The sequence below is a fragment of the Ammospiza nelsoni genome, chromosome 4 (assembly GCF_027579445.1).
Source record: "Ammospiza nelsoni isolate bAmmNel1 chromosome 4, bAmmNel1.pri, whole genome shotgun sequence".
In the NCBI taxonomy this organism is placed as follows: domain Eukaryota; kingdom Metazoa; phylum Chordata; class Aves; order Passeriformes; family Passerellidae; genus Ammospiza; species Ammospiza nelsoni.
In genome coordinates, this window is record NC_080636.1 from 19800405 (window position 1) to 19814014 (window position 13610).

Genomic DNA, 13610 nt, shown 5'->3' on the forward strand with positions numbered 1-13610 from the left:
TTACTTTCCTGCAAAGAGAATTGAAATGGCCACCTGGTTGAGTAGATGTGATGGATCTGGTGTAATTATCAAATCCGGCCTTGGGATGAAGAATGGAGATCTTAGAATCAGAGAATGGCTTGGATGGGAAAGAACCTCATAGATCATCTAGTTCCACCCCTCTGCCATGGGCAGAGACACCTTTCACGAGGGCAGGTTGCTCAGAGCCTCATCTCAAGTGGATCAGTAAGCCCCATTTTTCTAGGGAACATCACTTTCCAGTTAGGCTGCAGCTTTGAGAAATGTCTTCACCAAGGACGTCCTAGAATCTTGGTGGTAAATGAGAAGTGGAGATGGAGCATGGCACCAGGCTAAGTGCTCAGGTAGTAAGTGAAGAGAGAAAATAATTTCCCATCAGAGCTTGATATCTGAGTCCAAATTTCCTTTGGTGCATAATTGCAGAGAACTTGGGAGAAAGGGGGCTGGTAAGGACAGCCTTGTTGATGTGCCAGCAGTCACCCTGCTGGTTGTAAATTCACATAGTTGTTTGAATGGGTCAGTCAGCTTTTTTATACAGTTAATGGTCACTTGGAAGGTTTTGATTCTGAAAACATTTTTGAAGGAAAAGAGAGAAACTACCTAAATTTTCTGCCTTCATTGCACCTTCAAATTAGCTTTTGTATGACCTGGGGTCATTGGAGGTAGCTGTATAAATGTATTTGCCTTTTTCTTGTTACTGACATAAATTACTAAAATGATACATCAGGTATCTTTTTAATGCTTTTATCAAGTTTCTCAATATCTCTAATAGTTAATTTATATTTTCTAGCATCAGCAGGAAGAGAAGTTTTTGGAATCTCTAGAAGTAAAATGTAGGCCATATTCCTCTCTGGTGCCCTTTTGGTTGAATAGCTAGCTAAAAAAATACTGAAAGTTCATGGTGAACAGGAATATATACTAATATATATTTATACCTTGTGATGATAAGTAGTGCATGATGGACTGTGCATTAACCTTCCTGATGAGCAACTCTAAACTTAAGCACCAGATAATCTGTGGTACATTCAATAAGCAACCTCTGTCCAAAGCATACAGTAGATTAATATAACACAATTAACATAAACTGAATTTTTTAAACTGCATGTTGTGTGCAATGAACAAATACCTATGAATCGTGCTTGAACCAAAAGCAGGATTTGTACTATCCTTGCTAATGTTAAGGAATAATACCATTGCATGGAAGTTGTTCTTATGGTACCATGGTGTGCTGTGTGAAAAGTAGGTGTTTGAAAATGTATTTGAATGTTTCACAGCAATCAGATTGCACTTAGTGAGCATGGAAGATTGAAGTACTAACCTAATGTACTTCACAGTTTTCATGTGTTGGGCAAAATGACTTTGCCCTGGGGCACCACTGATGCAGGATCTCTATATGACTTATTGTGAAACTAGTAAAATATATAAGAGACTTAAAGCATGTTTTAAATTGCAAGGATTGCTCAACAGGTGATGGCTCTGTTTCTAGTTTGTTCCCATCCTTTTAGCTTATCCTGTTTTCATCTTGGTGCAAGATAGCAATTTGATCTTCTTTTGAACTTTGGTATTCAGCTCCCCAGCACAAATTGGAGCTATTTGGGGTGAGGATACATAGGTGGCAAATGACTGGAAAACTGCAGCATGATGTGCTATTGAACTTGATTTTCGTAGAAGCTTTACCATTTTTCCTCTGCTATGAAGGATACTGTTGGTTTTCTGTGTCTCTTTGGAGAAGCACAAGGATGTCTTGTTCTGTTGGCTGACAGAGATCACCATTTAACTGTCTTTGTGACATCTCTTTGGCTTGTGCCTTACACAAAATACTAAAATATTGGTATCTCACATCCATGCTAAAATACACATTAAAAATGTGTTTTATACAGAATCCTAGAGTATTCTGAGTTGGAAGGGACCCCCAAGGACCATTGGGTCCAATGCTGAAGTGAGTGGCCTGTACAGGGGCTGAACCCACAATGTTGGGGTTATTCACACCATGCTCCAACCAGCTGAGCCAAACTCAGGGTATACAAATCATCCTCAGGCGTATTTGGCCTTGAGGGCTAAATCAGAATTCCATGTTTTCTTTGCCAGAGTCAAAGAACATAACAGGAGTGAGTTCTGTTCCCTGAGTTCTCTGAGTTCTGCCATAGTAAACAAGAGATACAAAAGGAGCAGAAGATGAGATATTCTGTGACAAAAATATCTTTAAGAGAAAAGGCTGAGGTTAGGGAAGGTCTCGTTAGAAATGTGATTTAAATGGAATTTGAAATATTTTGAAAAGCTACTGATTAAAGAATAAAGGAAACATTAGAAAGAATATTTAGTCATGCAGCCTTCTGTCATGGTGTTTGGGAATCATTCCACATATTTATTCATTATAATAAGCAGAAGTGTAAATGTTCATGCTGTGGCATGGGTTAGTCTCTGGAGCTGAGGTTCCCAAGATCACATATCAGATAAATTAATTGTGGGACTTGCCAGCCTTGGTGGGATTCCATTGGAGCAAAGATCCTGACTGCACTGGCACTGTGAAACATATAAACTGGGGAGTTATCTCTGTAGTAAAGAATGCCTAGATTCTAGTCTGATAATAAAGCCAGAGGGATTTAAGCCAAAGTATGAACCTTGTAGCACAGTGTAGGGTGAAAGAGGTGAATATGGATCATTTCCCTATATGGAGTGCTTGCCAACAACTTTCAATCACATTCTTCAGAATGAAATTAATGTTGTGATTTTTCTGTGACTGCAAAATGCAGACTCAGAAGCTGGTTTCTAGTAGTACTCCTGAACAAACTAGAAACAAATGCTGGATTAAATGTGGAATGTGACTGAAATTCAGAGTAGTGCAAAAAACAAGTTCCAGTCATAAAATGTGTAGCTGAAAGTAGGTGTGCAATATCTATTCATCAGGTGAAAGCCTGGCTCAAAATGGTAGTGATAGCTGAGCCTTCAGAAACTCTGCAAATAAGGAGAGCAGCTACAATTGCTTAACACTACTTATTTCTACAGTCAGAGCTAGATTTTCCCATGAGAAGTATGTACAACACAATTTGTCCAAAGAACTAAATTTGATAAGACAGTGAAGTAATGCGCAAAGCTAGTACTGTGCTGAAAGGAAAGCGAAAAATTGCAGGAGATACCCACTGCAAACCTCTCTACTCAGAAGTTTTGGAAAGTGGACAGGAAGGAATTGGTTTGTTAGACAGGGAAGTGTTTTATCTTTCTGTCTTCAAGTGGAATGGATAAGGTACTCTTTATCTACAGAAACTCAAATTCCAGACCTTTTACCTCTAACAGTTACACTAATCACTTTCTGAGAGATTTTTGATGTAGATGCAGCGAAAGAAATAAAAAAGGAATTAAGAGCTCTGAGAATGATGGTAATGCATTTTGGCAGGAGCATGGTAAATCTCCAGCACAGGGAAATGCTTCAGGTAATGTCCAAACCAGAAAGGCCACTTCATAGCAAGTATTTGGGTTTGTTTGAAGAGTGTCTAATGTCTGAAGTCTCAGGCCTTGCTTGAGTGTTCCTGGCATACATCTGCCAGTTCCCTCTGTGTGTGTGTTTTGCCTCAAGGAAGTACATTGATAGAATTATTAATGTAGTTGCATGTAAATGGTTATGATCTGTGTGAAGGAGATCAGAATTAGCCCGGTATGGCCAGGATCACATTATAGTCAGTTCCATTCAGATGTGGACATGTGCAGTTTTTAGTGAATGGTGCATATCTGTGAGTTAAATTCTGTAGTGCTGTGGAGTCAGGATTAATTACCTTTACCCTCAGACCTTTACCCTCCAGATCTTTACCTAATGCCATGAGATGTGAAGCTGAATTTACTGGGTGAAAGAAATCAGCTATTTGTACACATTACCTGTCCACATCAGAGAGGTACACTATGAGTGCAGTGTATTGCTGCTTCTGTAAACAGCAGAAGATGTGGCCAAATGCTGCTCCAGGATTATTTTGCCCTCTCTGTGTACATACAGCTGGGCCTTCGTAGTGTTGGCAAAGCCTCACATGTCTCCAGTGTCACGGCCGCTTCCTAGAATGATTCCAAGGCACCAAGTGTGCTTCTGGCATTTAAATGCACCCACTTGGATGAACAGTTTTAATGCTGTGGTAGACAAAGATAGCAGACTTGTCAGGGTCTAGGCAAAATGATTGTAGCCTCTGGATTAGTTAGCTGCTGTCTGGTCAGATCTGGGAAACACTGATTTCTGTAGAGGTGTAGCAGATAACATCTTGTTAACACTGCAGTTTGATTCATTGTCTATAACATTTTGTGGTGTCATCCCAGGTTTGATCTTCCCTTCCTTGAATTCCCTCATAATTCAAACAACCAGAAATTTTCATGATTCTCTTGGAGAAGCTTCAGGCAATTGCTGTGCTGTCACAACTACATATGGGAATAAGAGCAGAATCAGTGGCCACAGTGAAGAGAAAACAGATTATAGTGTGTTTATCTGCTGCAGTGAATATTATGTAAGCCAGAGGATCCAGATCCTGAAAGCGTGGTGCAAGGAGTAGGGGTGGGATGCTGACAAAAAAAGCCAGTGGGATTAAAAAAGGTATAGGAAATTAAAGTAGTGTTAGACCAGGTGAAAAAGCAGTATAAATAAGGAGCTCTGCACTGAAGTGCTGTGCTATTTGAGATTGTGTGTGATTGTGTTTGGTTCTTTGTTCCCAAGCTATGCAGATGCCAGGTGCACATCTCTGAGCCGCCTGAAAGACAGGGAGAGACATCATTTCATTGGTGAACAAAGGCATAAACTGAGCAAGTACTGAATTTGTAAGTCCTGTTTTGCTAGAGAGGGACCATTCCCTTTGGAGCTCTCCAGGACACAGGAAGGTCTCAGGTTTGGGGGCTGCCTTTTTGTATTTATTAAATACTGGTGGTATATTCACTAGTGTCTGCCTTTTTGTATTTATTAAATACTGGTGGTATATTCACTAGTGTCTACCATTTTAGGCACTGGTGTCCTCCCTGCTTATGTGCAGAGGAGAAGTAATTCCTTTCTGTTTGATCTGTGGTCCCACCACAGTGGTATGTGTAGTCTCTCTTCAGACAAAATTACAACATCTATGAAGAATTTGATTTTACTCAAATGTATCTCATTGCTTCACTCACCTCCAGCAGTGTTGAGTGGAACTGACAACATAAAATTTCTGCAGCAGTGGAAAAAATATTTCTGTGATTTTAAGAAAAGGAACTAATGGAGAGGAATCCTCTTACAGACACTTCTAGCCTTGTCCACGTGAAAGAGTTGGTTGCAAAAGCATTTCCCAAGGAAGAACAAGAAAGCAAGTCCATCCATTTTGTAAGCTTATTTTTGCAGTAGCAAGTGGATTTAAAGGGAAGAATTGCTTTTCATTCTACAGTTGTTAAATGCCCAAGTTGGTATCACGCTATGTCATTGAAATTCAGAAATTTTATCCATTAGGGGAAAAAAAGCAAATCCAAAACAAATTTAAAAAGATAGATTTTTTTTTTCCCAAGAAAAATATTTGGTTGTAGGTAATATTGGGTAGTAAGTGCAACTGTAAATACACTAACTTTTCCCACAGAATTTGCAAAATGTCCTTTATCTTGTTATATCTTCTGCAATATTAATGAAGTCTTTACTTCAGATGCTTTTACATTAAAAATCGTCTCCTTTGGAGGGATGCTTTATAAAAAATTTTTCTAAGATTCATACATTTTTAGAAAGGTTTGGTATATTTATTTTCAATTCTATCTCAGCTACTACAGTAAAGGATTTCTTCATGAGAGATACTGGTTTTGAATTTTCTGGCTAGAACTGGTTTGTGACAACTTTTGGCCAATCTTGCAATGCAATTTTTAGTTGTGTTTTCTTCTAAAATAAAATTATATTTAGATCCTGTGTTAATTTTTCATTGTTTTAATGCAGTGAAGAACAATTAGAGTGTATTACACAAGAGTCAATACTCATCTACTCCTATTTGATATTTTAGGGGTTTTATACAAGATAATATGAGTAAGCATACTCAAGTTTTCAAATGTATTAGCAGAAAAAGTGTTGTAACCTTCTTAATCTCGTTAAGTATTTTCTCTCATTCTGATCTGAAAATAGGAATAACCTTTTGTCTTAAAATTGGTAACACAATGGAGAACACTTACCAGAAAGCAATCTTAAACAAAAAAGCAGCAGCCAACTATTAGCTTTTTAGTGCCAGCTGAAAGCCTGATTTGTAGGTAATAAAAATAGCTTTAATGGATAAAGTTCTCTTACTGTGAATTTGTATTGAAGTTTGTCATCCTCCCTTCTTTCCCCCACCTCCCTGTGCCTGCCCCAAGTAATTCACCAGAGTAAGAAAACCCTTAGATGAAACAAAAGTGATATTTAATAGAGATGCTTGTTGATGGTTACTTACTCAGGTCCCTCCCTTTGGCAGAATTGAAAGGAATGGAGTACTGCATTCTTTCTGACACACTGGAAAAGCATCTCTGAAATTACAGCAGATGTGGAAGAAATGGCTAATAAATATCTCATAAATGATAGTGGCTTGGCCAGTGAAGGAGGAATCTGACAAGCACACTAACTGCGTTTGACTTGTGACTCCTGTCAGATTATGAACTTTCAAGTAATTAATGCATGATTTAAAATGTCTGCAAGATAGTTTGCCTTATATAGAACCTGTTTTTTTAGTATGAACATGTGTATAAAGCCACTGCAAGGATTGTCCAGTTGTCATTGTCTGATTAAAAATTCTAGAGACCTTAATCTGATAAGAAATCTTCTTTTCCATAGTGAAAGCTATTGGTTCACAAGCCAAAATATCATGTTTATTCAGCAGACTCCTGGTTATAATGTTTTTTCACCTTTGTTAGTGAAAATGGTGCTTGTTGGGTCACCAGACATTCAGTATGGGACGATACTGGCTTAAGCTCATTAGCTGCTACTAGCGTGTGATGTTTTTGTCCCCTTCCTTTCCCTGCCCTCCCCCCCACTTGCCTTTTCAATGGATGCAGAGTCATCTAGAAAAAGATAAGGGATTGCTTTTGCTCCTGTGTGATACCGTGGTCCAGCATGAGTGCGCATGATTTTAGCTCCAAATCTAATTGTATGCTCAGCTGCTTCAGGACCTTACTCTTACAACTTGAATCAACTAGATCTTGTCTGTGATCTATCTTATTTCATTCCTTCATGTCTTGTCTTCTAGATCTCCTTGCATTAATTCCAGACTCACAGCAGCACTGCTTGGTTGGTGGTTATTTTCTCCTTGCCCCTTCTTTCCTGCTCTGTCCCCTCCTCTCACAAAGGGCCTGGTCCTTTTTCTTCTTCTTATAGTGTCGCTGTGAAGTTTTGGATAGCAAAATGTACCTGGCTTCAATTTTGATCTTCTTCCCTGAAACCCTTTGTTATTCCCATGTGTAGATTTTCTTTCTTTTACCCAGACCCCACAATGTAGCTTATTTTTTGCAAGGAAGACTGAGATGTGTTTCACTAATTTCAATCCCACTGGTTGTCCTAGAGATGGTGACTAACCTGCAAATTGCTGTCTAGATGTCTCATCTCCCCATGGGACTATATTTTCTGTTAGGTACCTACATCTGTTATCTTAGCCCATTATTCTGCCTCTTACTTTGAGCCTCTACTTATTTGTTCCATTAAATCTTTGTACAAACATGGTCTATTTCCCATGTTTTATAATCTGTATCTCCTGGTTCTGATATCCTACAGTTTCAAATTACTGCCTTTGTCTTCGTTTTCCCATTTACAATTGTTGTGGGTACATTAACTTCCTCCTTTTACCAGTATTACTCCTGGATTTGTTGTCTCTTGGCTTCAGTGATTTGAGAAGCCTTTTTCAGTGCTTTCAGCTGTTTTTAGTGACCTGTATTAGTGAGAGTCATTAACTGAACCTTCACTCACTGAAGTTCTTGAAATCTGTGTATCTTCAGATGGATCTAGCAAATCAAGGTAACTGCTATATAAGTTCAGGGTCTTTCACTTATTGGTATTTTTTGTTTGGTTTGGTTTGTTTTTTTTTTGTTGGTTGGTTTGTTTAGTTTTTGTGATATGGAGTGTATACGTTTAGGTTTATTAGCTAGAAAGACAATAACTTGATTTTTTTTTTAAGCCATAGTTTTTAAGTTGATTATCTACAGGTCGTTGTTCAGACAAGGCCTTGAGAAGTTTGATCAGGTTTAAGCATGGGGTGGGAATAGATGATCTGAGGAAATCCCTTCCAGCCTAAGTTGTTCTGTGACTATGGCAATTTTTATGTTTTGACATTCTTAAGATACCCGTTCTAATTCATCAATGTCCTGAGATGGAGTGCACCAGTAACAAGAGTCTCACTGGATTATTCACTGCTTTTTTGGAGGCGTGCCTCAAGCTTGATGACTTTGTAGCTTCACGACCTATGTGATGAGAGTAAGATTTATAATTCAGCAGCACAGTGTGGATTAGAAGATGCAGCTGGCCCGCTGCAGAAATCCATCCATGCCCTGATCAGTTTACGGATCCATCCTAAATCTGCTCCTGGGCCGGGAGGAGCCGCGCCGAGCCCGGCGCCCACTGGAGGGCGCAGCGGCCGCAGGGAATTCGGAGCTCGGGTGCCCAAATCCCACCTCTGCTTTGCTCCCTTAGGGATCCCTGCGAAGGAAGTACAGATTTAGCAACAGACCGCTGGTTTGGTTGTTTTGTTTGGTTGTTTTTGGTTTTGGTGGGTTTTCTAAGGACTTTTGCTCTCCGAACTGTGTGATATGCTTCCCAGCAGGTTTGCCTTTTGCCCAGAGATTTATAGAATTTGTCACTAGTTGTTTCTTAAGAGAAATGTGATTTCAGTTAAATCTGCTGAATCACACATGAAACACTGCCGTGTTATTAATTGGGCAAAGGGTTTGTCTCATGTCCATGTTTTCAGAGAATATACCGTGAAAGGACATGAGTTCCCTTTAGGTTTAGTCATTTATTCTGTTCTGATTGAGTTTTGAGTTTCCTTTTATCTCTGATTCCTTTTAAGAAGAGTTAATATAGTTGGCTGCTTTCTAGTCATTTTATCAGAGATTTTATTGATAATTCTGATTTCATCTGGCTAAAGAAAAATGAGAATTTTTTCTCTTGCAGATTCACTTGGAGTTCAGGTACACTTGCTGTCCTTGCCTTGTTTAATGCCAGATAGCTTGTGTGGAAAGACACCCTTTTATCTTGTAGATATTTTAAAGCAGCGTGTTAGGGAGATGGGACCACTTGCTAAGGAGAGATGGTGTTAATGATTTTTAATTTTTTTCTGCATCTTTGTAAATGAAAAGGTTTCATGTTCGTCAGCTGCTTTGAATTCAAGCTTGACATCCTTAAGAAGCTTTGGCAGGCTGCAGCAGTGCTCAGTTATGAACATGTTTACATTGCTACTCCTGATGTAGGAGCTATCAAAAATGCAAATTGGAGGAATATGCCAGTTGTAAGCATTATAACTGTGCATTAATAAACAAGGTGAGATTCAGAAGTGATTTCTACCATAGCAACTGACAATTCAATAGTTATTCATCATGGTTTTTGCTGCACTTTTTTGGGAGCATGTGAGACAAGATCTGATGAAATTTTGATTCGATGTGACAGTTCTTGGACTTAATCATACATGAAATTGGTTACCTTGAGCATGGATATGATTATTATTGTGCTGAGTTTTCATAATATTTCTGATGGTGTATTTTTCTATATTGTGTATATACTGGACCCAGTTATATGAAGAATCTATGCAAGTGAATTTTAAAAATTGAAACCATCATCTTTAGGAGCACAGAGGAGTCATTCTGCCGGACTGATTTGTTTGCTACAGTGGTGTAATATGAAATAGGCAGGGTTAGCTTTTAGAACCCTTGTAGAACCTGTTTAGGGCAGAAAATATTGCAGTTTTAGCTTGTTGTATGTTTGCAAATTTCTGTATGAAAAGTGGGTGTTAGATGATATTGCTGCCATGAAAAATCTGAAATTCCAGAAGTTGTTTTGATCATTTAAATTTTGTCCAGTATGGTCACTGGCCTGATGGGTTAGCTGTTTCCCAGGGGGCTGGTGTTCCTGGCCCAAAAGACTCACTCTTTATTCATTCTTACAGCCAGAATGCTTTGAGAAATGTCTGGAGACTGTCTGAGCTGTGTTGTTTCTGCAGGGGGTGTGTTTTGATGGATGGTTGAAGTTTGGAGAGGGAGGAAGGGAAGCTGTGATGCTGCTGTCCATAGTGTAGGTGCTACAGGAACACAGCCTGGGGGCTTTCTGTGCTGGCACAGCCTCTTGGAGATAAACTCATCTGGTTTATGTTTTTAATAATGATATTAACTTAGGTCTAACCTCTTGTTTTATATAGTGCAGTACCTTTGTGTAGCTATTGTAAGCAACACTCATGCTGTAGATGGTTAACAAATTGTTAAAATGAAAGCTGTGATTTTGCTTTCCACTTTCAATTTAATAAAATTGATGATTCATAGATCTGTTTTTCTTGGAATTTTTTTGTAATGCATATTAACAGATACTGAGGCACTTTGCCTTGGAAGATTGTAAACAAAGCTTTTTTTAGTAAAAGTCTAATGAAGTACATCGAGTTTTATATTAGTGCTGATGTCTATCTGAGTACTTAATAGCTTTTGACATTTATTGTTAAAAATTTTTTTTGTCTTTTTGTCTTAATATAGCAGTGTAAGACTGGAAACATCTGGGCTGAATGGACTTTAGCATCAAAAGAAGTTCTCAACTGTTAACTCAAAAAATTAACTGCATCAAAATGAAGCAGGTACCAGAAATCCTTGGAAATACCAACGGGAAACCTCAGAATTGTGAAGTGAATCGTGAATGTTCCGTCTACTTGGGCAAAGCACAACTTTCTGCCACTCTACAGGAAGGTGTCATGCAAAAATATAATGGCCATGAGACTCTTCCATTTATTCCAGCTGATAAATTGAAAGATCTGACCTCCCGGGTGTTTAATGGCGAGTCCGGGGCCCAGGATGCCAAGCTGCGCTTTGAACCTCAGGAAATAAAGGGAGTTGGAACACCCCCCAACACTACTCCTATCAAGAATGGCTCTCCAGAAATAAAGCTGAAAATCACTAAAACCTACATGAATGGGAAGCCTCTTTTTGAGTCCTCCATTTGCGGAGACAATGGTGCAGATGTGTCTCAGTCAGAGGAAAATGAACAAAAGCCAGCAAACAAGGAGAGGAGAAGCAGAAAAAGAAGCATAAAATATGACTCCTTACTTGAGCAGGGTCTTGTTGAAACAGCTTTAGTGTCAAAGACTTCAAGCACCACTGAAAAGAAGGTAGTACTTTTTTTTTAATGTTTTCTGTGTTTTGTGAGGTTTATTAATCATACAGGAGTTTCAGTGTTTGTATGCTCATCTTCAGGCATTTAGTAGGTGCCTCACAAATGGGGGGAGTCATTTTCTATGCCTCTCTTTGTCTCAAAAAAAGAACAGATGCACTCTAGTTCTGGTACCTGTTTCTTCCCCAGGATAGGAATACCCCATAAATTCAGTTTCCATATCAGTAAAGTAAGTCTCCAGAGCAAATCAGGGCATGTGGAAGTATGTGATGTATGAAACAGAAATTTCCTCTAGACTTGTAGCCAAGACTTAGTCACAATGTCCACCTGAGCAAGGAAACTGAGGTAGAGGTGATCTTTAACTTCTGGAGAATGAGGTATTATGGCTTCTTAATAAGCAGATGTTTCAGAAAAGAAACCTTCCTTTTTCTCTATTTCTGGTTCTGAATTAAAAGAAAAACGTACTCAGCAGTCAGCTGGCCGCTTTGCCATCAGATTTTGGCAATTGGAACGTAGTCCCCTTGCCTATTTGTGATCTGAAAAGAGCTGGTTTTGCTTGCTATAACCCAGTGACTTATTTTAATTGAAAATATCTAGGTCTTGTATTTGGTGTCATTAATTTTGTGGTCAAGCTCTTTGGTTTTTTACTTCTTTTAAACATTGGCAGAAATGTTTAAACTTTTTTAATTTGCCTTACCAAGTTGTAAATAAGAATTCTGCTGGGAACCCTTTTCCCCCTTTATTTAGCTTTTATTACAAGACTCCATTTAAAGGAATGTGGTTTGCAATAACTTTATCTCAGAGGAAAAACCCTACATAGCAGGGATACTTGTATGTATATTAAATTTCTCAGTGAATAATTCAGAATGGTGTTGTATAACAATGGTGAATGTTAATGAATGGTTTGCATTGTTGAAAGGTCCTGGTTTTGCACACCTTAAACACAGAACCTATGTTATGGTTTTCTGTCAGCTGCAGTTAATCATGGACTCATGGGCTGAAAAATGTCTCTAAGACCATCCAGTCCTGCCATTAACACAGCCTTGTTGATTGTTACTTTCTTCCAAGGTCACACATACAGAGAAGAAACAGAGTTGCTGTATTGCTGATTTTAATTGCAGTTCTTTTCAATAAAACTAAATAATAAATTATTTCACAGAACTGGGTAAATGTGTCTCTAGGTATCAGAAATATTTATCGTTTGTTTATGGTTTGAATGTGTGATTTATGCTAAAATTATCAATACTCATGTTTTCAGGAATGTTGTTCAAGAGTTTGTTGTCTTTAATTTGGTTAAGGAGAATGTTTTAACACTAACTGGTTCAGACTTTCCTGAATCATTCGTCAGGGGTAAAAGGTATGGGCAGAGTAGATATTTTGAGTAATTCTTTGTCCAGCTCATTGTTAATAAGGGTAAATTGGACTAAAAGGTGGCATGTTTAATAGCATCGACAACTGAAGCATATTTGTGTGGGTTTGTTATTTTGGTTTTTTTCAGAAGGAGGAGGTGATATTGAATATGTCAACAAATGCAGTTGATTCTGAAGCCCTTTACACTGGTTGTCCATTGAGTATGGCATTTCATTTTTCCTGGTGCACAGTTCATTTAAAATGAAACGAAAGATTTGTCCGGCTTTAAGTTGTCTTTTGGGCAGAAATGATCAGGAGAAAACCACATCCGCACCGTTTCCCAGAGTGGCTGGGGCTCAGTGGCTGCAGAGTGACAGGGTTATTTGCCCCTGTGCCAAACCCCTGAGCTACCAAACCACTCAATCGAGGCAACCCCCTGCTCCATCTCAGCACTTGCAATACTGCAACCCTGCTCTTTCAGAGAGTTTGAAACACAGGGTCACACTTCTGGCTTCTTTTTTTCCTAGCATAGTGCACTTTAAAGCACAAAGTCAAAAGGAGAAGCATTTAAAGGTTGCAAGATGTTATTTTATAACTCCTTGATTGTAAAAAAACCTGGGGCTTTTCTTTCACAGTGAGGATTTGCAACTGTGCAGGAAAAGCAAATATGAGGGAACATGTGAAGGAGATTTTTCAAATGTTTGTCTGTGTGTACTTGTCAGGCTTGTGACATACATGTGTTTTCTGTGATGATAACTGTAATGTCTTAGTATCAGTGTTCTTTGGTTTCAGGCTCTAGCCTGAAACTCCATGGCCAGCATCCAAAGCCTTAATGTTAGTGCATAATACTGTGGTTTTATGTGGCTGATTGTGGCTGCAAAGTGGAAATTAGGTAAATATCCTTAGAGTAAAAGCTGATTCATTTTGCACTCAAACAGGTACCTGTTTGTTGTAGGTT

The 13610-nt window shown here is 38.7% G+C and overlaps 1 protein-coding gene across 3 annotated transcripts in view; it reads left to right on the forward strand.

Annotated features, from left to right (window-relative positions):
- Positions 1–13610, forward strand: part of NSD2 (nuclear receptor binding SET domain protein 2) — a 99475-nt gene that overhangs the window by 28171 nt on the left and 57694 nt on the right. For 2 of the 3 annotated variants that reach the window (XM_059471000.1, XM_059470998.1), the window contains one exon: positions 10675–11300. In XM_059471000.1, coding sequence (XP_059326983.1) covers positions 10704–11300 — 597 coding nt within the window. In that variant the 5' untranslated portion in view covers positions 10675–10703. The remainder of the gene's footprint in view (positions 1–10674; positions 11301–13610) is intronic. The other variant, XM_059470999.1, reaches the window with a different exon arrangement.